The sequence below is a fragment of the Phaenicophaeus curvirostris genome, chromosome 18 (assembly GCF_032191515.1).
Source record: "Phaenicophaeus curvirostris isolate KB17595 chromosome 18, BPBGC_Pcur_1.0, whole genome shotgun sequence".
NCBI classification, from domain to species: Eukaryota; Metazoa; Chordata; class Aves; order Cuculiformes; family Cuculidae; genus Phaenicophaeus; species Phaenicophaeus curvirostris.
The window spans coordinates 890897-917979 of NC_091409.1; the positions used below are offsets into that span (position 1 = coordinate 890897).

Consider the following 27083-nt stretch of genomic DNA (forward strand, 5'->3'; position numbering starts at 1 on the left):
TCTCTTGCCCATTTGCAGCTTTGGAGCCAGCTGCACGGTCGGCCTTGTTTAGAGACAGGGAAACGCCGCACACAGAGGCGATGAGCACAGACGTTCAGCTTGGGTCACACGGAACACAAGACGGGATCATCTCCAAACGGGTTGGAACTGGGAGGGCTTTGAGGGTCCCTTCCAATCCAACCCATTCCACGGTTCTGGGATGGCTCCCTCACGCTGCCCACGCCTGATACGAGGCGCTCCCTTCCCACACCTCCAGCACCCGCGCCGCGATCCCACCTCCCGGCATTTTCAGCCTCGGAGGGCGGCGGGGCGGGGCGAGCGGCGGCGCCGCGAAATGGCGGCTCGCCCCGCCCCGGAAAGGGCCTGTCCGGGGGCACGTGACCGGGGCGCCCTAATACGGCAGTGGGCGTGGCTTTGGCGCGACCGCCGCTATAAAAGGCCGCGCGGGGGTGTCGCGGCCTCTTTGCTCCGCGTGGCTGAGGTGAGTGCGGGTCCGGGCTCGGTTCGCGGTGCGGGGGCTCCTCTCTCTCTCCCCGCCTCGGCCGCCGCCCTCCCCCGGCCGCCTGGGCCTCTGCTGGCCGCGGGCGGCGCTTCCCTCGGCCTCCTCCCCCTTTCCGACCTCTGCGGCCCCGGTACAAGAAGTAGTCGCTGTTACGAAAAGCGGAACGTTTTTGATTTAATCGAAAGCAGACTTAAGTTTCAACTAAGTAATCGTATTTTTTTAAATTTATGCTGGATGTGCCTCTGGTCGCGGGTTTTCTCTCAAACTCTTATTTTTCCAGCCGCTGTTCGTTCTTGGGGTGTGATCGCTCCTGCGTTCACAGTGACCCCTGCTGTACATGGGGCTTCGCTCCTGTATCTCCCGTGGTACCTCAGGAGCTGGGTATGGAATCTACTTCCCACTGAACATGCACGTGTGTAAATTTTAATGTTATTAATGTTATTATAGCCTTCACAGCAGCCAGATGTTTTTACCGATTTGAAGCTGGCTCCAGCTGTCCGCCTGACCTTGCATTTGAATAGGGAGGCTGCAAACAGAGGTGTTTGTAGAAAAAGACACAACTGTTATGTGCGGGTCAAGCTCAACATAAGACCCAACAGCCTGCAAAAACGCAATTTAAAAAAAATGCTATAAAGAAAGCATTCCATCAGAGGGACATTCTGTCTGACCTTAAAAAAATCCAGTTACTTGGATGGACTTGACTCTACTTCAGCTTAAATCAAGATATTCCACTTTTCGTTACAGTAGCTACTGTCACTACTGTAAGCGCCCTTCCCCTCATTGTAGCCTTTTGACTCATAAACCAATTTAACCTTTGTGTGCTTAGAGTTGTGTGTTCTCTTCAAGTTTTTATCCACTTGAGTTAAACACAAATAACTTGGTGGCCCAACATTTTAATACATAAGTATTATAGATACAGAGGAGCTTAAGTTTTGTCAGCCACCACTGAGCCTTCACTGGTGCGGGTGATGATGCTTTTTCCCCGTCAGAGCGACAGTGTTGATGCTTTATGCTCAAGCCAGGCCGAGTCTGATGCACCAGTGGTGGGGGAGGCATTACTGGGTCCAGCGTTTGTGGCTGTCTTGGCCCTGCTCCCAGGGCACTGCACAGAGGCAGAGGGTGCCAGGCCCTTGGAGAGCTGGCACAGCATGCTCTGCCATGCCCAAGCCTCTGGCCAGGTGGGAATGAGTCCTTAAATAACTGACTGGTTTGGCTGCTTCTGCAGTGTCCCTGGAGGCTGGACAGATGTGACTGTGGAGCTGGCAGCAGAGAGGGTTTTCCACTTGCAGAAGCCTGGCAGCGAGGCCTTTTGTGCCTCCTCTCACTCCTGTTGGCTGCAGTTCCCACAGGGTGAGGAGCCTGCAGCCTGGCAAGGGTTTACAGCTCCATGCCCCTGGCAGGTAGCTATGGCCACGCTGGAGACACGTGTGCCCTGTGCGTGTGCCCTGTGCTGCAGCGTGGGGCAGAGCTGGGCTGGATGATGGAGGGCCTGTGGAGGTGGGGCTGCCTCTGGATCATCCTGCCCTGCCCTGCCCCACGCTGCTAGGTGTGCAGCTGTGTTCATGGCATGGCTGCGCAGGGTCTGTGGCTGAGCTGTTCCCTCTGCCTGGGCTCTGGTGGTTGCATGGTATTTACTGCTGCGTGACCTCCTTCCTTTGTGTTTGGAAGGCAGGAGACTCACGTGGCCACAAAGGGTGGGCTTGCAGAAGTGCATCACCTTCTATCTGCCTACTTCCTCTGTTATATCTGGCTTAGCTCTCCTGTGCTCTCCTGCAGAAGCCCCATACATTGTGTTTTTTCTTTAAACTTCTGCAGCGTTTCCACTGTTCCACGTGCCTGTTAAGCATGCCAGCCAGCAAGCCCTTTAGGAAGGACTTGCACGAATTCACTTCTTGCCTGTGGCCAGAGGTGAGAGTGTGGCACGGCTGCTGTAGTGTGCAGCCCATGGCACTTGCTGGTGTAAATGATGACTTGACTTTTTTCCCCATCAGAGCGACAGTGTTGATTTCTCACTGTTCAAGCCAGATCATGTCTGATACACCAGCAGGAAAGTGCTGATGTGTCTCCCACCCTGGTACAGCCTAGTACCAACTGCTGTCTTTGTTTTTACTCCTAGGGCTCAGCAAAGGAGGTGTAGGGCCTCTGGGAGACCTGATGGCTGTAGTTGGCAATGAAGCGTGTAACAAGGGCAGCTGCCTGATTTGTTCCACCATGCCTGTATCTCTAGCAACTAAGACCGGTAAGCCCTTAAAGGAACTGTTTATCACTGATTTAAATGGAATAAAAGAGAGACAATACCTTTCACTGATGGAATTGCTTCCAAAAGTCTTTGTCCCTGGAGACTTGAGCAACTCGTAGATTGGAGCATTAGCCTAGATATTGTAGAGGTTTTGTTCATGCAGAAGCATTGCAACAAGGCCCCTTGTGCCTCCTGTTGCTCTTATTCCAGCATGTCAAAAGTGGCAGATGTAGTAAGTGAACAGGAAAAACAGTAGGGCAGGAATGTACAAGCTGCACTAGTGCTGGCTGAGCTGGAAGCAGGATGGTGGTTTACAACTTTGTCCCGTTTCCCTGATGCCTTGTATTCAGAGACCTCATTTTAAGGGAAACCCTGCCTGGAGGCAGAGATAGGTGGGTGATCTGCTGCTCAGAGCAGCTGCCCCAGAAAGGCACAGGGAGCCTTCCTGACTGAAGTGTCTCTTTGGAAAGGAGGTGCTGTTTGAGTCTTTTCTGCCCTGCCCCTTGCTGGCCAGCTTGAGGAAGTGTGAGGGAGTTGCAGATCCTGAGTGTTCAGTGGTGGCCATAAGTGGCTCTGCCACTTCCTCTGCCATTAGGAGTGTGACACGGCTGCTGTGGTTGTGCCACCACATAACCCCTGGGCTTGCTGGTGTAAGTGATGACTTTACTTTTTTCCCCATCAGAGCGACAGTGTTGATTTCTCACTGTTCAAGCCAGATCATATCTGATGCACCAGCGAGAGAGTGCTGCTGTGTCCCCAACTCTGTCAGGTCCTGGTGCTCACTGTTCTCTTTGGTTTTACTCCTAGGGATCCTCAAAGGTAGAGTGGAGGTGTTGGGCCTCTGGGAGACCTGATGTGATGGCTGTAGCTGGTGGTGATGAATTGTGTCATGAAGGCTGTTGCCTGATTTGCTCCACCATGCCTGGACTTCTAGCAAGTAAGAATGGTAAGTCCTTAAAGGAACTGTTTATCACTACTTAAAATTAAATACGGGGGTGTGGGAGGCGTAATGCTTTTCTGCGAGGAAGTTGCTTCCAGGAGTCTTGACCAATTGTAGATTTGACTATTGGCTTAGATATTGTAGTGGTGGAAGTACAGAGGTTTTCCTTGTGCAGAGGCATTGCAACAAGGCCCTTTGTGCCTCATGTTGTTTCTATTACAGCATGTACAAAGTGGCTGGTGTGTCAAGTGAACAGGAACCAGCAGGGCAGGAATGTACAAGCTGCAACAGTGAGTGCTGTCTGAGCTGGAGCAGGATGGTAGTTTACAGCTCTGTCCTGTTTCCCTGATGCCTTGTATTCAGAGAGCTCATTTTAAGGACAACCTGCTTGGAGGCAGAAACAAGTGGGTGATCTGCTCAGGGCAGCTGCCCCAGAAAGGCACAGGGAGCCTTCCTGACTGAAGTGTGTCCTTTTTGTGGACCCAAGTGTCCACGAGTAGGTGGCTTTGCCACTTCCTCTGCCATTAGTTCACTTGGTCCCTGTGGATCTGTAGGCAGAGGTGGGAGTGTGACAAGGCTGCTGTGGTTGTGCAACCACATAACCCCTGGGCTTGCTGGTGTAAGTGATGACTTGACTTTTTTCCCCATCAGAGCGACAGTGTTGATTCTCACTGTTCAAGCCAGATCATGTCTGATGCACCAGCGAGAGAGTGCTGCTGTGTCCCCAACTCTGTCAGGTCCTGGTGCTCACTGTTCTCTTTGGTTTTACTCCTAGGGATCCTCAAAGGTAGAGTGGAGGTGTTGGGCCTCTGGGAGACCTGATGTGATGGCTGTAGCTGGTGGTGATGAATCGTGTGATGAGGGCTGTTTCCTGATTCGCCCCACCATATGGGCCCCTCTGGCAGAGGAGGATGGTAAGGTTTTGCACCACCTATGTGCAGTAGTAAAAATGACCTTTCTGCACAGGAGCTGTTTCTGCAATGCTTTGAGAGGTTAGTGTCCGTAGAGATTTGACAGATGTATAGATTAGGGCATTGCAGCAGGATCCGTTTTCAGTGTTGGACCCAAATATCAACGCCTGTTGAAATGCTTAAGTTGCCATCTCTTCTACAGGGTGTAATACCTTGTCATTTGTTATGCACAGGAAGATGTTTCAAATATATATGAAATGCAATTGCCTTTAATGTTGTGCTGAAGAGCAGCTGTCATGATTGCTTCAGACTTTTCCCCAGTGCTGTGCTGATGTAAACTTCTATTTTAGTCAGATTGATCCCACAAGTGTGAGATGCTGCAGTTCCTTGTGGCTTGATGTTGAGGCTACATGTTGTTGCACCTCTGCTGCAAGGAAGCTGCATACGAGCTGCGTGCTTTGAGGGTGGGTGGCACTGGGGGGTGCTGTCTGCACATATCACAGTAACACTGATTGTATAACACTGACGCGTGTAAAAGACTAAGATAAAAAGTGAAAGAATTCTTGCTCTCAAAAGATCTCAAGTAAATGGCAGAGCATTGACAGGTTTCAGTTTAACTTTAAAGGGCATAGGCATAACTTTTTGTTTGGCCCCATTTGAGCAGTGTTTAACTGATGTTTCTTGCAGAGTCAAGGAGCTTTAGTTGATCTTTTGTCTCTTCCCCCCCCCCCCCCCTTTTTTTAAGAAGTTCAGGAATATGATATCTTTTGAGAACTTGGCTGTTTGATAAGGATTTCACTAATGATCTAGCAAGTGTTCTTGACAGAATTTCATTGGATAAACAGCTACAATACATCCTATTCAGAGTGCCTGGCAGGGGAGAAGTTTTTGCTGTTGCAAAGGAGCCCTTGCTGTCTAATAGAGTTTGAGGGGGGTTTGAAAGCTTTTGCTGTTTGTGGTTGAGTGGACTGACAGAATATTGGCTGTTTTCTTGACAGGTTGAGATTTGTCAGAAGTTGTCGTGGGACCTGCTGTGATTTCAGTCTGCCTAGCAGAAAGCTGTCTTCTGCTAATGATCTTCCTCTCCTTGCTGCTGCCTTTCCCTTGTCCGAGCTACAGCATTCACATCAACCTGCAGTAGCTCTGGCCTTCAGAGCTAGGAGGAGTAATAAATCGGTGTCCTGCCAATGTACTGACTGAGGGTGTTATATTTTTTTTTCTCTTGGTATGAGACATTTAATGGTAATGGATTCTGCATGTTTAATGTAATTGGGTGCTTTTGTCTGCAAGGGTGGCGTTCACCCTCTAACAGCTGATGTTATCTTGCCACAATCCTTAACAGTAAGGAAGCCTCTTCTTAGAGACCACTTGTCAAGTATAGGAGGATGGCCTTCTCTGTAAGGAGAGGGCAGATTCAGGTTTTGGCTCTCTGCTGTTGTCCGGAGAGCTTTACTAGTTCTCAGTGGCAGCCTGTAACATGGGGAAGGGGTATCTGACAGTGCAGTCTGCATTTCTGTACTGTTTAGAGGCTATTTTTAATAAAATCTGAGTACTGGGTGTACTGGGTGAAGTCAGCTGGTGACTGAAATTCTCTATGTGCACTTAACTGCCAATTTCTGTATCTCTTAATTGTTTTGGGGAGTTGTATGGCAAACAGCGCTTCTGTGTAGTGATTGCTTACATGGAGTTGCCTGCTGCCTCGAGCAAGGGGAAAGCAGCTTGGTCTCATGGCAGTTCAGCTTCATATATACCCCAATGTAAAAGTGCTTGGCTGAGACTTGTGGCTGCGGCTGTGTGCCAGGAAACTGCGCTGGGGCAGAGTTCTGTGTACATTGTGGCTCAGTGCTAAAGGTTGGCAACAGGCCTATCTGCTGGAGCAAAGGGAAATATGGAATTTGTACTTTGCTTCTGTTTGGTCAAGGGCTCTCCCTCGGCTTCTCCCCTGGATTCTATGTAGAACATACATTGGTGGGCATTTTAGCTGGCCTGGTAAAAGGCGTAAATTGGTATGTTCCTAGGTGGTCACTGTCTTTGCAAATTCTTCGATACATGAGTCTTGTAGAAAAGTGATGGCAGCCTGGGAAGGAAGTGAAGCTTTTGACATCTCCCTTGTGCTGTGTGCTCACTAGCAGGAGTCACTGCTTCTGGCTAGAGAAACTTAAATGACAGGTGTTCATTCAGGTCCTGCAGGCTTCCCCTGGATGCTGTTTGGCAAAATTCCAAGCTTGCTGAGCAGGAAAATGAAATGTGGATTAAACGTGCTGAAGCAGGCAGCCACTAAGCGAGAGGAAGGCTTTTCTCATGCCCATTTTCTTAATACCAGAGGTAGTAAAGAGCCCTAAAATGTATTGCTACCTGTTCCTCTGACTTCCGTATGCTGGATCAATTGACTGTATACCTGTTGCCTCATTGTGGGTGAAAAATGTGAGTGCACCTGTGTTGTGTGGCCTCTGCTCTTGCAGAGGAGTTGGATGGTGGCGAATCTGTTCTTCAGGGAGGGAGCATGCATTCTCCATCTGCTGTGCCCATTAGCCTGGCAGTTGCGAGCGGTGTCTGCGCGATGCACAAGCAGCCCTCGACATGTCTCATCCAGATCCTGGTCTGGTAGTGTCTGTACACCCCACTGGCAATGCAAATGAAGCAAATAGCCCCTTCAGACCAAGCTGATGTGAAGAATTGGGATATATATTAATGTGCAGCGCCTCAGCAGCTTCAGAATTGACACACTGGGCCTAAGGATGGAAGCAGGGGTTTCCCATGTGCTGCTGTTGGGAAGTAGCACAGGAAGCCTGCTTTAGGGATAGAGCTGAAAACCAATCCCCAGACCCCCTGCAGCCTCATGAGGTTCCTTAGCAGCCTGCGGAAGCACTAGCTGATGGGTCAAATATGCAAGTGAGTGGCTGCTGTCCCCCCTGCCAGGGCTGCAGTGAGCTGGCTGGCCTGATGGTGACAATCCAGCTATAAGTAGCTGAAGGGCTAAAGGGAAGCATGGGTAACTGACAGAGAAAGCATTTAAGAAATTATTTCTTGCGGCATTTAAAGTATCGCAGTGTTATTTTTACTGCCCGATAGCAACAGCCTAATTAGTACTTAAATGGATTGGAAGTTATTTACAGCAACTACAAGTTTAGAGGGTATTTCTGGTACTTAAAAGCATAAATAACAGTTTCAGTGGTTATGGGAGGGAATTTGGTATGTGAGCTGATACTGGCTGTTGGCATGTCTTTTTACATGTTTAGTGGAAACAGCAGTGATGGAAAATTAGCTATTAATCAGCATTTAAAGCAGTCTCCCATTAAACTGGGTAGGGATTTTTCTCATTCAATTAATGTAAGCAGCATAATCTCTTGAAACAATGTATTGGTGAGGGATCAGAACTGCTGCTAATGTAATTACTTTCATAATCTAATGGGCATACCTACCAGCAAGCATATGTCAGGGAGCAGAGTGTGCTTGTCCAGTTAGAGCTCTGAGGACAGATGTCGATGTGGTTTGCTGTCTCCCCAAGAAAAGTTGCTAAGGTCATAATTCAATCACTGCTGCTATTGCATGTATGCATAGGAGTGGCAGCTGCAACTGTCTGAAGAGAACTGATCTGAATTTCACACGTGGAAGTTTCTTCAAGACTTGTGCTTGTGAGCTGCTTTTGTGGCTCCCTTTCCTTTGGCAATGTTGAATATTATTATTACTTTCATTATCAGCAGAGATACAAAAAGAATATTCAGAGACAGTAATAAGGTGATTTGGGCTTATAATGCCAATTTCTTGGACTCATTAGGAATGTTATTAAAAGTCCCTTCAGAACATCATTATTTAAAGTACAGTGACCTCTCCTGCCATCCAGATGTTTACTCCTCACTCCTTCTCTTTGCATTTACTGAATTACAAAGTGCCCTGTACCTTGGAGATTGATTTTTCTCAAGGAAAATGAACATTTGGTCAATGCCATCCTGTGACAGCTGCTCTCATTTAGGAAAATAAACTTGACCATTTCTGTAATGTAAGTTCTGTCAATTGAATAAAGCTGTTAAATAGGCGAGATAGTGTTACAGGTTTTTTTATTTTTATCCTGCTGTTACTGCATGCTGCTTTCTAATTGCACTCAGAAATGCCAGTCACAAAAAGGACCCTCTGCCTTGAGAGTCGACCTCTGTGAGTTTGGGTCAAGGCTTTAATTTTTAGCTCCATTTTGCATCATGTTTCTGTGCTGCTTATTGATATTTTATGAAGTGTTTAGCTGCCATCTGAATAGGATGAATTTGTGAAGATGAATGGCCTTGAATCTCTTATGGAAATACACTTGTGGTTAATAAAGCCTCTGTTTTCATCACCTAAGTGGTACCCTACCACAAATAAACATCTGCAGCTTTGTAGATTAGCTGCAACTTTATTAGTTTATGAGTGTCAATTTACTACCTTTTCCTGTTAAAACAAGGGGGAATTGGTACATTTCAAGAAGCAATGTGGCTCTAAAGCTCAGGAGGGGCCCAGAAACTAGGACTTATTTGTTCTGGGTCTAGTCCTACAAGTGCTTGGTAAAGTAAAAAGACCCAGTGGTGACAGGGAACTGCGGGCACCAGTGAGGCTTATTTGGTAGATAGGACCCAATGGGCTCAGGCTTTGCTTACAACATTGAAATAGTAATTTCCATGCCACTTGATAGGCAGATTGCACTAGATGTGTCTGACATTTCTATGAAATTCTATGATTCTATGACTCATTAAATCCATGAGATGCAAGGCACTCAGATTATCTTTGGCAGGCAGAGGTGTGGATCAGACCTAGCATCGTCGTCTTAATGGACTCCAGGAATTCTGCACAGCAGAGGTTAAACTGAGGCCTGTTCTCTGACCTCTTGGCATCTTGACAATTCACCATGTATAAAACAAAGTTAGCGTGATTGTGTGATACAGGGAGCTCCTGGACTGCAGAGATCCAGACAGTGTAATCAGAATGGAGTTGTTTTTGTCTGTGATCTTAGTTACCAGTGTCAGCTAAAAGCTTAGCTAATATTGGCAAGACTCAACCTGTTTTCCGACTGGACAATTGAGATTTCTGAGATGTTCAGTGGTACTAAACCAATTGTCTTTCAAATTTCACCTGTCTCAGGCAAATACTAATGAGTGTTCAGTTTATTGAAGATGTGCAGTGAACTGGCAAATTAAAAATGGGACCAGTTATAGTAAGTATATCTTTCTCCTGCAGCTTGTGTAGCTCATTACAGAGCCTGGTTAAATCAGAGCGGTTATGTCTATGTGCAGTGTAATATTTCTAGTACTATGTTTAGGCATGCTCTTGAATTTAGAGAGACACCTCAGTGTTCTGTTTGAGCAGTGTCTGTATCACTTTAGGATTTGCTTTCCATTTGCTTTGTTTTTCTTTCTAACGTCTGGGCAGAGATTTAGCAGAGTGAAAAAATGAATGACTTGGATGATAACTGTGTTGGTGGAACTGTACTGAAGACTATTCCTAGCTGTCTCAGGGGACAAGTGGTGCCGTGTCACCCTGGTGCCTGATGCTGCAACTTGCATATGACCCATTTGCAATTGCTGACTCATAAAACAGCTCAACTGACTTGACGATTCAGTAAATCAATAAATGGGGTTTCTACAGCTGTGGGTGGATTCATTTATCCCGAGCCTTATGCTGCACAGAAGGACAATATCATTTTTTATTGTCTCTTTTAGGAAAACCGTTGTTAAAAAAAAAAGATTGATGTTTCTCTTAGATTTATCAGTAACAGAAAATGAAGATGGCTTAGCTATTTAATCTTAATCATATAAATAACCATCTGTGAAAAAAAAAAAATAGAGGCATTCAGATTGTGGTCTATGCCAAACTGCAACTGTTTCCTTGGGACTAAAGGGAAGGAGAAATGGTGGCCTCGAGTCCCAGGCTCTTATATTGAGAACATGCTATCCAGAGTGATCAATTACATGAGACAGGATGATCTGACAGTGAGTGAAAAGACTGATCTTGTGGGGTGTAAACTGGGCTGATGTTTTGGGGTTGTGTGTGCTCTTCTTGTTTCTTCTGTAACATCTTATGCACGCTTGGAGATTTCTCCCAGGAAGGGAATAAAATGGTCTGTGCTAAAGAAGACAAAAAGTTCTTTGGAGTGAGGAAAGACCTACTGGGAGAAGTAATTTGTTGTTTTATACATGTCCCCATTGAGCTTTTCCATCCTTAAACAACAGCAGCAAAATCCTAGGGGCTGTAACAGTGGGAGACACTGAACTGCAGTCCAAGTCAGTGAAAGGAAGGAAGGCAGGCTGCTGGTGCTCCTTTGCTCATATTCATTCATTCATATGAATGAATGCATATTAAATATGAATGAATAAATGTTCAGCTTCTTTTCATCAGCAGCCTGAGCTCAAATCCCAGTTTCTGCTTTGGCATGGTTAGATCAGCTCTGAGGAGGAGGTATCTTTGACCTGTCGTAGGAAGGGGCTGTGTGCAATGGCCTCATTTGTTGAGAGCTGGAGTTGGCGAGACTAGGACTGCAGCATCCTCAGTGTAGTATGGGATGAAGGGCTTCAAAGATTTCCTACTGCCAGGGCATGGGGAAAGGAGCTAAGCACTTGAATGAAACAAGCAGTAAAACCTCAGGTGAATGGCTTCAATGGATTAGCCAGGCAGTGTAAATCCTCAGAGACAGACAAGTGTTTCTTGCATATGTTCCCTAATTTTCCTGAGCTAGAGGCTTTTCTTTTTTTTTTTTATCCCCTACCTGCCATCAAGAGGGGAGGACCTGGAATGGGAAAACATTCAGGAAACTATAGAATCAGATAAGTGCCGTGAACACAAAACCACAGCAGTTGCTTTGGCCTTTGCGTGAGGCCAGCTTGCCCCTGTCCTGCCTGATCAGTCAGGCACAAGCATAATGGACAGTTTGAAAGGGAGAGTTAGTTAAGAACAGCATGGGGTAGTTCAGTCTCTCTTTGGATTTATGTTGGTGGTCCTCTCCTCTGCTGCACTTTGTCTCCAGTTCAGGCAGGCAGCACATAAGTGCAAACTCAGCCAGAGCAGCAGCCTGTAAGGAGTAAGAGTATCTGAAGATAAATGCTGTTGGAAATGAAACAGCCCGTTTCAAAGAATGCTGAAGCAAAGTTTTCTAAAGGGGAATATCCCAGAGGTGGAGTGATGGGATAGGAAGAAAGGGTTGGAAGGTTTTCACATGGCTACAAGTTGGGAGCTCAGATTCCAAAGGCTGAAGGAGTGATTAGCATGAGTTTTTAGCACCCAGTTTTGATTTGCACAATTGCTGTCTGTGATTAGAGCAAAGTGTCCCTGGTTATCAACTATCCCAAAAGGTCTAAGCCTCTTGCTGGGTTTTGGAGTTTTGCTGCTTCTATTGGACTAGTTAGTTGTAGGAAGCCTGATCATTTGTCCCAGCTTTTCTTTGAAAACATTAAAGTTTCTGAGGGTTTCTCTGCTTCCCTACTGACATTTAAAAGCTGAGAATGAAGTTATGTGCAACTGGAATTCCTCCCGTGCTCCTCTATGCCCAGCAGGATATAGTCTATTTAGGCCTACGTGTGCTAAAACTCTCATCAACAAAGCCTAGAGAAGTGTGTGCCCTTGCATGCTCTCGGCTTTAGGCATGAGATACGAAGGGCAGCAGAGAGCAGAAAAGACTGCTGCAGAAATTGATTTTCAAGTTGGTAACTGTTCACAGCAGCAAAAAAGTGTAGGTGGAAATACTGACCTTTGTCATCTTTTGGACAAGCATTGTTGCCGTTGCTGTTGATTTGCGTCTTGTTCTGGGAAGCTCGGGTGAAATGTTTGTGCTTCTTGCTGAAATACAATGAACAAGCAGAGCATCCCTTGTGATAGCCTTGGAGAAGGGTTTGGATGAGTTGGCAGACAGCTCTCCTGTGGCCTTCGCATATCTGTAGAAATCAGCTCCAAGAAATCAGATCACTTGGTTGGCTACTTTCCTTCTGTGCTTTTACAGACTTGGCTGTGACAATGGAAAGTAGAATCAGAGACTCTAAACCAAACCTTTTTTTTTTTTCTGTCCTGCATACTGATAGCTCTGCTGGTTTCCTATTGCTGGAATGGACAGGAATCCAAGTCCTGCATAGGGGACATAAAGTATGAGGGGCTGTACAAACACAGAACCAAGAAAATAGTGCTATCCTAATGTGTTTGCAATGTACGTATATTAACAGCTCATAGATGGCCAGAGGCAAAGTGGTGAACGCTTAGGAATAGGGTAAATCCTATTAAAAAAACTAGTAGATCCTATCCAGGCTACATAATTATCTTTTTTTTTTTTTAATGGGAAAATTATGGCAAAACAGAGTTTAAGAAGGTATTAGGCAGCTTTCCCCATTCCACAGATGGGTGGATCAGCCTGTGGTGCAGGCAGGGACGCTGATTAACTATCCAGAGTGAAAGTGAGTAAGCTTCTCTTTGTCCTTTGGAAGGGACTTACCATCTGTGACATCCTCCTGCCCCTCAGAATTCACAAAGCGAGCAGGGGAGTCTCTGGGAAGTGGGTCAGTGGCAGCTCTAGTGCAGTGCGACTTAATTAAGCAAAGGAAAATGAGCGAGAGGGCCAGAACCCCGCGTGAGGAGCAGGCAAAGCAGCTGGGGTTGAACAAGCAGATAATGTCACATTTCACCTGCCCTCGTGAGCTGCCTCTTGATATTCCCTGCAGGCTGGAAGACACAATCTCCACTGCCAAGGACAGCCCTGCCAGCTGTTCTGCTCCGGAACCGCTCCTTGTAAAATGGACAAGCCACATTGCCTTGGTGTAAAGCACACTGCTTTGGCTCCAATATTCCTCACAGGACCAACAGTCATACTTTTAGACTCGGCAAATGTCTTGCAAGAAATCTGTTGCTGGGCTGATACGGTTCAGCACAGCTCAGGCCACATTCTCCTGGGCTTTTTTAACATTACCATCTTGGGAGCCTGTCAGGGGAAAACAGCCCTAAACCTGAAAAAAGCCCTAGGTCTACGTCAAACCAGAATAAGCGAGAACAACTGGTTAAAGACTGGGAACAGGATACGAGCAACAGAGTTTGCTCCCAAGAACTTTATGTGGGGGTGGATTAAATATAAACCCTACTGAAATATCTGGACCCAGATCAAATCTTCCTAACAGCACAGGGTCAGTGAAAATAGCAGTCTTTATGTAGACACACTGATTTTTGAAGCTAATTTTCATTCAATAATTTTTTTTTTTTTGTCCCAGAATACTGTGAGTGTGTTCCTTCTACCCCAACAATTGTTTGTAGGGGGACTTGGAGCATGGAAGCATCGGTTCTGGAAACAGAAACACCTGGGAGATATTCTGTTACTGCCTCTCAGTTAATTGCGCAAGAGCTGCACAAGCTTCTGGTTTGTGTTGACTAATTAGCTGAGTAATGCAATCTCTTTTTGAATGTACTTCCTGTTCTAGATCAAGAATGAGACATACGTTGATTAAATGACTTACCCGCAGTGGTCACATAGTGAGTGACTCATTGGCAGAGGCAGGAATTAACACCTGGTATGGTTAAATTCCTGCTTCCTAGACCCCATGGCCTCTTATTTCTAGTGCTCTCCTCTTACCTCTCCTGACCTTTTTGCCTCTGGCTCACTCCAGGTTTGTTATGTGTGTGACTTCCAGGGTGACAATATCTGCCAAGAAAATGAGACATCTCTCTTTTGCTACAGACATCTACAGAAAGACAAAGAATCTCAAGTTCCTTTTATTTCTTATCTTCTCTGGAACATTTTACCATGTTATGCCTGAGCTGATGCGTTGTCAGGTCTCTTCTGCTCCCATGGCTCCAGCATTACACATGATGAAGACGTTAGCCTGTCCTCTAATATAATTTTCTGTTTTTCTAGAAGCATCTTTGCTGCAGTTTCCATGAAGTGGGAACATTCTGCCCATACCCACCGTTTGTGCAACAGCACAATCAGTCGCCAAAAAATCAGTGGGTGGGTTTTATAAATCCCAGTACAGTGTTCAGGAAGGTATAACATCTGTTGTGATCAATATTTTAGAGCAAGTCTGTTTGATAATAAGTTACAGTAAAGTCTTTAGCTTCCTACTGAATTGCTGCATAATTCATAGGAGTGGCTCTAATCACTTTAAGCTTCTTGCATTTGAAAGTAAGCAGAAAATTCAGAGTGATCCTGTAGAGAGGCAGGATAGCCAGCTGGATTCTGTTTCTCACAAGATGCTGTACTGGGAATGAAGGTTTTGGAGGTTATAAATGTTTTGTAAAGTGTTTTCCAGTTGTTTTGTTTTTTTATTTTATTTTTTTTAACTTGAAGTATATCCTATCCTAGTGATAGGACAAGGGGCAATGGCTATAAACTGGAGAGGGGCAGATTTAGAGTAGATATAAGGAAGAATTTCTCCACTATGAGAGTGGGGAGGCCCTGGCTCAGGTTGCCCAGGGGAGCTGTGGCTGCCCCGTCCCTGGAGGGGCTCAAGGCCAGGCTGGATGGGCCTTGGGCAGCCTGATCCAGTGGGAGGTGTCCCTGCCCGTGGCAGGGGTGGGACTGGGTGGGCTTTGAGGTCCCTTCCAACCCAAACTGTTCAATGATTCTATGCCAGAGTCAGATCTGGCAAAAATAATGGTCTTTTTCATCATTGTTTTTTGATTATAAACTTTATGTTAATTTGGCTGCTCAGTGCTAGATTGTACCCTTTAGTCGAGAAAGGCTGCAGAGGTGACAGCACTGGGTGTGTGTGCATAGAATCATACAATAGTTTGGGTTGGAAGGGGCCTCAAAGCCCATCCAGTCCCACCCCTCCACGGGCAGGGACACCTCCCACGGGATCAGGGGCTCCAAGGCCCATCCAGCCTGGCCATAGAATCATAGAATCACTAGGTTGGAAAAGACCCCCAGGATCATCAAGTCCAACCATTCCTATCCTTGAACCCCTCCAGGGATGGGGCAGCCACAGCTCCCCTGGGAAACCTGAGCCAGTGCCTCCCCACCCTCATGGTGAAGAAATTCCTCTTTATGTCTAGTCTAAATCTGCCCCTCTCCAGTTTATACCCGTTCAGCCTCATCCTGTCCCCACAAGCCTTTGTGAACAGCCCCTCCCCAGCTTTCTTGGAGCCCCTTCAGGTGCTGGAAGGTCTCTCTAAGGTCTCCTCGGAGCCTTCTCTACTCCAGGCTGAACAACCCCAGCTCTGTCAGCCTGTCCTCGGACGGGAGGCGCTCCCGCGCTCGGATCAACCTTGCAGCCTCCTCCGGACCCGCTCCTAGCGCCGCGGATCGCAGCCCGGGGCCGGGCGGTGCCGTCGGGAGGCGGCGGGGCCGGCGGGCGGGGCGGCTCTGCCCGGGCCATGTCGGTGCGGGCCGCGCTGCCCGCGCTGCTGGCGCTGCCCCTGCTGGCGGCCGCCGGCTGCGCCCCCCGCGGCCTCTGCTGCCCCGGCCGCCGCCCCGCCTGCCGCGACACGGGCTGGCGGCCCGACGGCTCCCGCGGCCTCTGCTACTGCGACCGGGCGTGTGTCCGCGCCCTCGACTGCTGCCACGACTACAGCGACACCTGCCCCGGTGAGCGGCCCTGCCCGCCCGCGGGGCTCCTGGGCAGGCGGGGATGCGGGTGGATGGATGGATGGATGGATGGATGGATGGATGGATGGATGGATGGATGGATGGATGGATGCTACGGGCGCTTCCCTGGGCTGTGGTTCGTGGAGATGCTGAGGTCCCCTGGGGCAGGTCAGATGCTGTGTGCTTGTACAGGACAGACACGTGGAACAGGACGCTCCCTGGCTCAGTCAGATCCTTCGATTTGGTCCTCAACGATGCTGAGATCCCTGGGGCAGGGTGCTGCGTGCTTGTATGGGACAGATGTAGAATCATAGAATTGTAGAATAGTTAGGGTTGGAAGGGACCTTAAAGATCGTCTAGTTCCAACCCCCCTGCCATGGGCAGGGACATCTCACTAGATCAGGAACAGGGCATTCCCAACTCAGTCAGCATCCCTTGGTCCAGTCCTCGAGGATGCTGAAGTCGCCTGGGGCAGGTCAGGATGCTGCGTGCTTGTATGGGACAGAAATGTGGAACGGGACGTTCCCTGACTCAATCGGAATCCCCTGATCTGGTCCTTGAGATGCTGAGGTCCCGTGGGGCAGGTGGCTGGCAGGGCGCCTTGGGAGGCTGCACGTTTGTATGAGAGGGAAATGCGGAACAGGATATTCCCTGACTCAGTCAGAATCCACTGATCTGGTCCTCGAAGATGCTGATGTGCCTTGGGGTAGGTGGCTGGCGTGATGCATCAGGATGCTGCGTGTTTCTAGAGGAGGGAAATGTGGAACAGGATATTCCCCAACTCAGAATGCCCTGATATGTTTCTCAGAGATGCTGAGATCCGCTGGGGCAGGTCAGGATGCTGTGTGCTTGTACAGGGCAGACATGTGGAACAGGACATTCCCTGACTCAGTCAGATTCCCTGAACGTGGTTCTTGGAGATGCTGAGGGCGCCTGTGGCAGGTGGCTGGCAGGGCGCGTTGGGATGCTGTGTGCTTGTATGGGACAGAAATGTGAAACGAGACATGTTCTGACCCAGTCAGAATTCCCCCATCCCTTTGCCTCTTGGGGGTTGAATTACTATGGATCCGCTGCTCACGGTAATCCGCACATCCCTGCAAAAGGCATCGACAGCTGCAGCTCCAGCGTTTGATCCGGTGGGAGCCTCAGCCCCAGTGCTGGTGCTGCTGAGTGCCGGGTCCCTGGGTGATGTGGCCTTGCCACGAGCGCAGCAGCGCTCCCTCCATAAACATCTTCTGCTCAAGGGCCGATGTGAATTAAAGAGAGAAGTTATTTTAGTAAGCAATGCCACAAACAGCATCCTCGTGCAGTCCTCGGCTCACTGAATGCCTTTTTTTAACCTGCGTATGGTTAGCAGAGTTTTGCTGTAGGCAGATGGTCAGACATCCCCGAGATTTAATTGCCTTTTTCCTTTCAATGAGAGCTGGAAAATGGGTGAGAAATTAGTTCATTCCGCAGTGACTTAAACAAGCGATGTCTGTGAATGCAGGCAGACTGGTGGGTCTGGAGACCAACAGCTCCTGAGTGCAGCAGAGAGCAGCGAGCATGAAAACGCTTCCCAGGGGATCCCACAAACCTGCCTCACCCCACATCTGCAGGGAGGACGCCGCTCAGCTGTGCCGATGTTGGTGCTGGATACCCCGGTGCCGCTGATGCTTGAACGCAGCTGAGCTGTTGGGGGCTCCTTCTGCGTCCATGGGTCTGAATCCTGTTGCTCGCGGCACTCCCCCGGGATAACTGGGATAGGCAGGAACCTTTTGTGTCTGTTCTTCATACTACAGGGAAGTAATGAGAACAGTGTGTCTGAAGGCCCCTGTTAGGCACGGACGAGGGTGGCAGCAGGGCAGCTCCCAGCCCGGTGCCATCATGTGGCTCCCTGAGGAGCAACAGCATCCTGCTGGCACAGCTCTGGCGAGGAAGCTGGTTTTGTGCCTGATGGGATGTTTCTGCATCATTTCTTGTGATGTAAGGACCCCAGTTCTGCTTTAACTTGTATTGCCTTAGTAGTTTTCTTTCTCTCAGCACTCGCGAGCTACTTTGTCAAGCTGACTTGTAAAGCAGAATAGTAAGGCAAAGGCATTAATATCTTATGCTAAATGAGACTGAAAAGAGCAGAAGCTTCCAGTTCCAGGAGTTTAAATGAGATGCATAAAAGGATTATAGTGTTGAGTAGCTTACAATCCAGTATACTGGGTTTTTTTTGTGGTTCCTTGCTGTATATATGAAATGTCTCAATTACTTAGATAATTGATTTAATTCTTAATCTTTAATTAGGTTTAAAAAGCTGTTTGTGGTGTCTTTAGGTAAAGAAGAAAAGCAATAGCATTTGAAAGATATTCCTAACGTTTCTGAAGACAAGGGCAGTTTCAAATGATATTAATGCAGTAATTAGGGGTTATCTGTATTCTGTTGGGGAATAAATTGAGGTATCAAGCTTGAGCTGCTCGGAAAGGCTTCACAACAGCATTTAGCAGCTTGCCTCACAATGAAATCAGTGGGACTCAGGCTTTTGAATGCCTTTGTAAATCGGCGCGCGAATGTCTGTTACTGTAAGGTGCTGCGCGTGGTGGCTTTTAATGGATTTGGATGGGCTCACCTTCATCTTTAAATTGAACAGTAGATTAGTAGTGGAGCTGAACTGTGAACTGAGGAATTCCCTGTGCCTGAGCACATGGGTCAGATTTTTCTATCCTTCTCTTACCACTCAGTTTGACCTTGTCTACTTCTAATGCTTTTCCCAATTCATCTGGTGCAGTTCCCAGTTTGCAGGGGAGTCTTGCGATGGTGTAGGTAGAGGGAGGTGACTAGATCCATATGCACTATCCCGTCTGGAGCTTCTGGCCAGGTAATTTTCTGGGAGCAGAGCTGCTGGGAAGTGCCCAACACAGCTGTAGGACAGGTGTGAGATAAGGAAGGTGTACTCAGCTGTCTCAAAAAGTGTTTTCCTGGAGAAGACATGTCACTGACATAATTTCTGTAACCTTCCACATGGCTGTTTGTTACTCCTCTTCCAGCTATTCCTTGTGTGGTATCTCAGTGGAGTGTCTGGAGTGGCTGTGCAGAGCCTTGCAAGAGAACGTATCGTGTTCGGAAGAGGCACATCATCCAGGAGCCCAGGAATGGAGGAGAGGAATGTCCTCCTCTGGAGGAGAGGGCTGGCTGCGTGGAGTACCGGACTCAGCAAGGAACAGAGTGCACACAATCCCTGAGTAAGTCCTTGAAGATCTAAGTGTATGGGTAATCAGGGGAAGGACTCTTGTTTGGGTCAGCAGTGCTGTTCTTTCTTTACTGCACTTAAAAATGATTGTTTTAAGACACCAGTATGTTTACTCTGAGTCTGTCTGGTGTAATTGAGAACAGAGATCTTCACACAGGGGCTTAGAAGTATCCTTCCCAGGACAGTACTGGAAAGTATTGCCTGCTGTTTGCTGTGATCTGCTGCGTTTCAAAAGTGAAATACCACAAGCCTGTTGGGATCTCACTTACACAAGTGTAAATCTCTGGCAATTTCGATAGAGCTGGTAGGTTTATGCCTGTTTAAAACTTCTGTAAGGGGATGTTGAGCACTTATTTTTTCTCTTTCTTTTATATTTATATTTAATTTATTTTATAAGTCATCTACAGAAAGTTGTGAAGGAGCAATACCCATCACAGGCAAGGTATGACTTCTCTGCAGTGAGACAGAGTGCAGGCAGAAAAGGCCTCCAAATGGTTTCTGGAGAAAAAGCCTTTCAGTTTGTTCAAATCAGCTTTTCATACCTTTACTGATTTTTAGAAGAACTGCTTGTCATTTTTGCTGGTGTTTTTGGACCAAAATCTGTCCAGTCTGGATGTTGGCTACAGCTGACTTTTTCAAACCTATGGAAAGTTGGCATTAAGTGAATATTGCTTCCCCTCTCTGTCTTTTGCGTGCGCCTGATGCGTTAGGCTTACTCTGCTTAGGCAAAAGCCTGGCAATAAGACAGATTCTCTCTTCAGTGAGGTGGCTGATGGTCATGCATCATAGGAAAAAACAAAGTCAGACTTTTCTTTCCCATTGAAGATAAACCCGTATGACATGAAGGGCCCATCTTTACTGTTTTGCAGATGTTAACAGACTTAGTGCCATATTGCCACTTACGCTATCTGCTCTTTCTCTTTGGTATACGCAGTCCCAGCACTAATAACAACAGGAGGGTTTGGAAAAGCAAGGAAAAAAAGAGCTGCAGCTGATGGCAATGAAAGAGCAGGGTAAGTTGGAGGCTCAGCACAGGGGCTCAGTCATACTTTACCTTCAATGTCTCTCTGGCTGCAGTTTTGGGCCTGCCTTTTTACTCATCAGAATGAGCATTTCCCAGAAGAAGGGTGGCTCTTCATTGGAGCAGGAGGCTGCTCTCCCCTCAGCAACAGCAGTATCTGCAGTGCATCTGAAGGTTATGGGTCTGCCTTGATGTCAGGCCAGTACAAGACTGAAATTCAGCTATTTGCTCATGATATTGCTGTTGTTTAGTGCTGTGTGACCAAAAAACCAAAGACCGTTCGCTTCAGCTCTCCCCAGTGTGCAATCTGGTGCACTTTGCACTTTTTTATGTAAATGGATTAAATTCTCAGGGGCAGAGTTTGCTATTTTGTTGCATGGAAGCACATCCCTCTCCCATTTCAGCCTCCCTTGGCTGTAACACTGCCTGTTTTCCCCTGCAGCACTGTTGCACACCACAGGTACAGCCAGGGATGTGCAGCAAGCTCTGCTGCATTTCACCTTCTGAGACACAACCATCTCTGTGTGCTGCTCTGCCTCCGAGCTGGTGCCTCAAACACGGAGGAGCTTGGCATCAGCTCTCCCAGTCCTCTTCTTTCCCAGTTGAGGTCATCGCTAGCAGGGACACAGTCCTGATTAGAAGGGTTATCTCCTTGGGCTCTAATCTTGCTATTGAGCTGATATACTTGATTGTTTTGGTTGCAGGTACTGTGTTGAATTCCAGCTTGTGGCCATCGCGCCGGGATGCTTGCAAAGCCACCACTCATACACTCGCTGGATGCAGTATCTCAGGGAGGGCCACACTGTCTGCGTGGAGTGTCAGCACCCAGCTTTAGACTCCAGAAGTCAACACTGTTATGGGGATGGCAGTGGAAGCGAAAGGTAAGAATTTTAGCTTTTGTTTTCATATTGAATTTTTAATTCTTCTTCCTTCATCTGCTTGTCTTAGTTTCATAATGTGCTGCACGCAGCTTTCCGGGGCACTCTACAAATATTAACTTCCATACCATGAGTTTCTTGCAGAGATGAGATGACCTGGTAAAGCTCGTGTATTAAACCAGTGGCAGAGCCAAGACTGAAGTGTGGAAGTACTTGCACTTAGTCTAAAATCCCGGTGACTGTTAAGTGGCACAGTTGTGGAGTTTTTTTATTTTAAAGACACTCCAGCCGTGCTTCTAGGGTTAGCAGTCCTGTCAGATGTCAAGTAAAACCAAATCTATTTCTGATTCTTAAGCACTGGGGATTTTGTTTTCACAAGTTCCCCTTTATGAGTTCTTCTGGTGAGTGGCAGCTGGCTTAGGGACTTGGTGTACATGCTGGCACCTGAGGTTGGATGGAAGTATTGTTAAATCCTTGCACTTCCAGTATCCTTTCCCTGGAAAGCTGAAGAAGCTTTGGGGCAATTGATGAGGACTGCCCAGGTTGTACAAGTTGGGCAGACTCCAGCAAAGATGAAGGGAATGGCTTGAAGCTGTGAAACACATCTGTGACAGAGCCAGCAACAGAGGAGTCCTGGCTTTCAGTCCTCTGCTGTGGTCACTGGAGGCACAGCTTCTGCCCTGTTCTGATCCTAATGCTTTTAACTCCCTTGTTAGTTTATTAACGATATCAGTGCTGGGCAGGGGTATTTTAAAAACTTGTATAAATGTTGGAATTTTAACTAGAAACTCTGATCTAGGATTGTCAGGCCTCAAGCACACAATATATTGCCAATAGTGGCCCTTTTTGGCAGGGTTTTTCTCAGGCTTTTAGTAAGAGGAAGTCACGTTACAATCTTCCTTCCCCGCTTCAGCTTGTTATGTGCAAAGATTTCAAACGCTTTTATGTAAAGAAGAAAAATTCTTGTCTGCTGTGACCAGGAACAGCTTTTACTTGCATTCAACATGTACATGATCACAAAAAGCTTACAAGAATGTTATTTTACTAAGACACTGGAGCCAGACAGGAGCATCGGATTAAGCAAAATAAAAAAGCATAATGAGGAATTCATTTCTTCATTGGGTTGCAAAAAGATGAGGACATTTTCAGTCACTTGATCTAGTGAACAGCACTGTAAGTGATATGGAAGCACAAAGAAAATGAGGCCATGTCTTTTAAGAATGATGATCTGATCATCAGGTGTTTCCAGGCTGAAGGCTGGAGAGGGATAGTGGTAATGGAATTGGCGCAAATAGTGACTGGTTCACCGAAGTCAGGACTCGTCCCACATCTCAGCAGATGGCTGAGCAGAATTTAGATGTGATGCTTGTAAAGAAAGGTGGAAGAAGATGGGAAAGCAACTGCTGCCCTGAGAAAGAGGATGGTGGGAGGCCAAAGCTGATGCCAGAGGCTAGGATGCAGCATGCGTTGGGTGTGCTTAGGGCTGCTCACAGGTATATGGCTGTATACTCAGTTTGCCCAAAGTTTTAATTTTTGCCGGTGTAAATCTGCCAGGAGACATGGACAGTGCGTGGTGACCTCAGAGCGGAGGTGATGCCGCCTGGGTCTCTGGGTCAGCTGGCTGAGGCTGTGTGGGGACACATACACAGCTGTTGCTGTCCCACCCACGCCGTGCCTGCTCTTTGCTTCTCACACTGTCAGTTTGGCAGCTTGTGCCAGCATTTAGCTCCCTGAGATATTGTTCCAAGAGTGACTCTCAGGAAGGAAAACATCTGACAGAGTTTAAAATAAACTCAGCAATGCTGGTATGTTTTGATGAGTATTTCCTAATTATCTTCTTGTGTCTAAGTGGAGTCTGGCTTATAAATGCTTCAAGTTAGAGAGAGATGCTTGTTATCTGTGCCTTCCACCTATCTCCCACTCTGTAGAAGACACCAGTTCATTTTAACCAATTATGCAGCTCAAGAGTTTTCCCCAAGTCCTTGATTTATGACCAGATCGGCAGCGATCAAGTAAGGATAGCTAGGATAAACCTCATTAGGTTCTTTGCATTGGGTTCTTTCTTCAAGAAAGTTATGAGATACACAAGGCAGGGCATTGTGACAGGAAATTGATAAGTTACTTTTGGATTGTCTTCTGAAAGATCTACAAGTAAAGCACAGACCTGACATCTGCCAGCATTACTTGTGCAGTCACTGATTTGGAAAGACGTCCTGTGGATCTGCTTTGTTATTTTAACAGGCTATTTCTCTGTTCAGTTCTGGCCAATGTATTGAGGACTTTCTGGGAGAAAAGGTGTTGGTTGCTTGGGTTTTTTTGTCCTCTACTGAAGAGGCCTTTGAGAGTAGCCTTGTTCCAACATATGTGGATCTTGTGCCTCCAGCCAGGTGCCATCCAGGATCTGTGTTAGTGGGTAGCTCTTAGCAAGGCAGAAAGCTTGGGCAAGTGTTTCAGTAACGTGGTTATCCAGAGGTGCTCGTGTCCCTGCACCTGCTCACACAGATATGTGCTGTATATTGTGTGAGAAGTACTTATTCAGCATCTCAATGGCTATGGGTCTGAGAGGGAGCATGATGTTATAAAGAAAAATGGAGAAAGAGGGTATTTTGCCCACTTAGCAACCTGTCAGGTGTTTCAGCACAGGAGTTATGGGGATGTTGGTGCATTTTGTGAGTTGTTGCATGCAGTGCTGGGCACCTTGAGGGAGTGTTTTGGATTTAACATCTACAGTGTGTGCTGCTCAGGGTTATTCCAATCCAATGTTCCTATGGGGACTGATTGTGGCTTTACTTCACTGTGAAGGCAGAATAGGGTCCATGGAGTGAAAATTGATATTAGCAACAAAAATGGCATTTACCAGTGATTTAAGCCTTTGTCATACAAGCGAATTCCCTGCAGTGGAGGTGCAGCACATTAACTTTCTCCCTTTTATGATTGTGTTTCAGGAATCAGCTGTTGCACTGGCAGGCAGTAGGGAACCCTCGATGCAAGGGAACCTGGAAGAGAATTCGCCAGCTGGACACTTGTTCCTGTCCTTCTGTTCACAGCTTCTTGTTCATCTAGCTTCCCCTGACAGTCCCAGTGAGCGAGCACTGTGGTGGCTTGTCTGGCACAAACATGTGGCAGCAGTAGTAACCACAACCAAAACAAAAACTTCTCCTTGCCAGATGTGCTGCTTACTTTCAAGAAGTGGCTGGTGCACTGGGGAATCCTGAATCCTCTTTGTCTATGTGTACTCCTTGGTTTCCAAAGAAATGAACCTGGCTGTTGACGTGCCAGTCTTTTCCTGCACATACATCGCCTTTGCCTCCTCTGCTTGAGAGAGGCATGTCTGACCCTGATGAGTTCTTGCAAATTACCCCTTTCTTGAGAGAACAAGAATTCACCAAATCAGAAATTGGACAAAAAGGCCATAGGAACCCAGGTTTATTTTCCTAAAGTCTCAACAAAGAATCAACAAAGCAAAATAAACTCATGTGCCTTCTATTCATAGTGATGGCACTTCTTTGTGGATCCGTCCTGCTTGTGCTTATATGTTTTCCTTTACTTTCACCCTTCCTGGTCTTAAAATTTCATACAGATCCTCAGTCTTACAGAGGATTGATCTTGCATGCCTAGGATAATAGGCAAACTTAGAAATAAGCCTGTTCTAATCTGTAAGAATAGAAGGTACTAGGGATAAATGGGCCCGTGGATTTCAGGTGTTAAGGAGCATCTCTGAGTTGCCCCAAAATGCAGTGCAGTCCTGTGGCTCGAAATAGGAAGTCATCCCAGGCAGGCTAGCTATAGCCTTGTGTATTCAACTGGAAAATATTTAAAATATTTTCTTTATATTCCAATGATTTATATTCCAATGATTTATATTCTTACTTTTCCATAAATGGAAATAAAGGAGACTGGAAACATTCTCCCAGTATGTATCTATTTGATTAATCTGTGTAGTGCCTTCTCTTTAGCACATGAACCTGCCTAATTTGTTCCAGCCAATCTTGCTGCTGAGTCCTGTGCTCAAGGGGTAAGTCACTGCTGTCCAGCTCTAGAACTACTCAGGACTTACAGGTCCAGCACTGTGACCTACCACTATGCAGAAGTGGATCTGGTATTTCTTTTAATATACACATACTTCCGAATCTACTTAAACAAAATTACAGAAAGCCCTTGTTCATCATAGCTGAGTGCTGCAGTGCTGAGCATCTAGGTAATTAAATCTGTCAAAACCCAGGTAAGTAGCTGGCTGTGGCTCCAGAAGAGAGTCTTAATGCTCAAGGCTGACTTTGATCTAGATTTGGATCATGAAACCCATCTGGTGACCGTGTTGAGCGTCTTTGATATTAAAGGGCACTGCGGATGCTTAGGGCTTGAGATGCCTAGAGGTGCGTGTAGTACAGCAGTGAGAGGTCTGAAAGCACCTGTGGCCTCTTGGCCAGTACAGTGTGGATTTGAGAGCAAGGCTCTGCTTTTTATTATATGTTACAAGCTGTCACTGTGGATTAATGACTCACAGTGGGGTGATATCATCCCAGATTAGCAAGATTTTAAGAAAAACAAACCTGTAAAGCTTGTGCTTCGCTGTGACATAATCTGTAACTAAGTTGTGTCCTGCTCAGTGCTCACTAGTTTGTGAGCAGAGGGATGTGATCCTCTGAGGGCTGGCTTGGGGGTAAATAACTTGATCACATCATTTTGGTTTTTGCAATGAGGAATTTCTACTAAGCTGGAAGTCAGTTTCATTTTCTCGCTGGAGATACGTAATCATAGTAGCATTTAGTCACTGGAAGTTTTCCTTTGTCCTGCAGAAGCCCCATATTGGGTCATAGAATAACCAGGTTGGAAGAGACCCACTGGATCATCGAGTCCAACCATTCCTATCAAACACTAAACCATGCCCCTTAGCACCTCGTCCACCCGTCCCTTAAACACCTCCAGGGAAGGTGAATCAACCACCTCCCTGGGCAGCCTGTTCCAGTGCCCAATGACCTTTTCTGTCTTAAAGATGCAGCTGGTCATTTCAGGACCTGTTGGAAACATTTTTCATTCTCAAAATCTACCCAAAGTGACATACATGAAACTCTGCTCTTATCAGATGCTTTCAGGATTGAACACTGAACAGGTAAAGGTTGCAATTTTTGCTTAGCAATGCTTAAAAACCATAGTCTTCCAAAAGTTGCATTCACCCCAGTGCACCTCTCCTACAATATCAGTCAGGCGAGTAGGAAAAGACTGTATTGGAAAGTTGTAAATGATAGTGTCAAGTGGGAAAAGCTTTTATTTTAATCAATGAAACAACATGGCACCTTTAAGTATCTTAATTGCAATCCCTTTAATTTACAGAGTACTGAGGCATTAGCTGTACTATATTTGTAAGACTTGCATTAAATTGTCCTAACGCTTCCTGACAGCTGTTTAGTCCTGACATTAATCTGTTTTGTTGTGAACCTTTCAGGAAATGGTGAATGACACCTGCCATGAGTAAATGGTGAGAAACACCCTCCCTCTCCCCAGCCCTTGTTGAAAGTAGACTACCCTCCTCCTTCAGTGTCTTGAGGACAAGGGAGCCTTAAGAGAGGTTCTCGATAGTACTTTGTCCTATTCTGCCAGAAGCTGTATGAAACTAGCCAGTTTTGATATAAAGTTGATGTGTAGGAAGTTTGCAGAATCAGTGTCTAACTGAGCAAAGGTAGCTGTGGAGAGCTGCTGCTCAGAAACAGTGTTCTGGGTCAGATCACTGCACAATCTGGGCTTAATGACATTTTTTGGAGACTCACAGTAAGTTTGCTAAAATACATTTTGGGTTGACTGAAACTGCTTGTGAATTCATGCTGCATTTGATGATTAACCCTCAGACGGAGACAAAGGA

The 27083-nt window shown here is 46.7% G+C and overlaps 1 protein-coding gene, 1 long non-coding RNA gene and 4 other non-coding genes across 11 annotated transcripts; all 6 read left to right on the forward strand.

The window, feature by feature from the left end:
* Positions 1 to 460: 460 nt before the first annotated feature.
* LOC138728473 (uncharacterized) lies at positions 461 to 5789 on the forward strand. 6 transcript variants are annotated; one of them, XR_011338707.1, is made up of 6 exons: positions 900 to 914; positions 2318 to 2410; positions 2619 to 2741; positions 3549 to 3687; positions 4457 to 4595; positions 5591 to 5789. It is a non-coding gene; the product is annotated as an uncharacterized lncRNA (long non-coding RNA). The 6 variants fall into 6 exon arrangements; XR_011338708.1 differs by lacking the exon at positions 900 to 914 and adding an exon at positions 1838 to 1852; XR_011338710.1 differs by lacking the exons at positions 900 to 914; positions 2318 to 2410 and adding an exon at positions 461 to 481.
* LOC138728674 (small nucleolar SNORD12/SNORD106) lies at positions 1458 to 1544 on the forward strand. Its single transcript, XR_011338738.1, has one exon. It is a non-coding gene; the product is annotated as a small nucleolar SNORD12/SNORD106 (small nucleolar RNA).
* On the forward strand, positions 2456 to 2547 carry LOC138728670 (small nucleolar SNORD12/SNORD106). The gene has a single exon (XR_011338735.1). It is a non-coding gene; the product is annotated as a small nucleolar SNORD12/SNORD106 (small nucleolar RNA).
* LOC138728671 (small nucleolar SNORD12/SNORD106) lies at positions 3386 to 3477 on the forward strand. The gene has a single exon (XR_011338736.1). It is a non-coding gene; the product is annotated as a small nucleolar SNORD12/SNORD106 (small nucleolar RNA).
* LOC138728672 (small nucleolar SNORD12/SNORD106) lies at positions 4295 to 4385 on the forward strand. The gene has a single exon (XR_011338737.1). It is a non-coding gene; the product is annotated as a small nucleolar SNORD12/SNORD106 (small nucleolar RNA).
* Positions 5790 to 15899: 10110 nt separating the features above from the next.
* Positions 15900 to 24712, forward strand: LOC138728502 (somatomedin-B and thrombospondin type-1 domain-containing protein-like). The gene is made up of 5 exons (XM_069871912.1): positions 15900 to 16110; positions 19125 to 19319; positions 20262 to 20340; positions 21053 to 21229; positions 24172 to 24712. The coding sequence occupies exons 1-5, from the start codon at positions 15900 to 15902 to the stop codon at positions 24287 to 24289; spliced, it is 780 nt and encodes a 259-aa protein (XP_069728013.1). The 3' UTR covers positions 24290 to 24712.
* The last annotated feature ends 2371 nt before the right edge of the window (positions 24713 to 27083 follow it).

Bases quoted from the DNA above. Each gene is read 5' to 3' on its own strand.
- LOC138728502 (XM_069871912.1), top strand. From the start codon at position 15,900: ATGTCGGTGCGGGCCGCGCTGCCCGCGCTGCTGGCGCTGCCCCTGCTG. The intron at 16,111-19,124 runs GTGAGCGGCCCT...CTCCTCTTCCAG, and splicing joins CTACAGCGACACCTGCCCCG to CTATTCCTTGTGTGGTATCT. The intron at 21,230-24,171 runs GTAAGAATTTTA...ATTGTGTTTCAG, and splicing joins GATGGCAGTGGAAGCGAAAG to GAATCAGCTGTTGCACTGGC.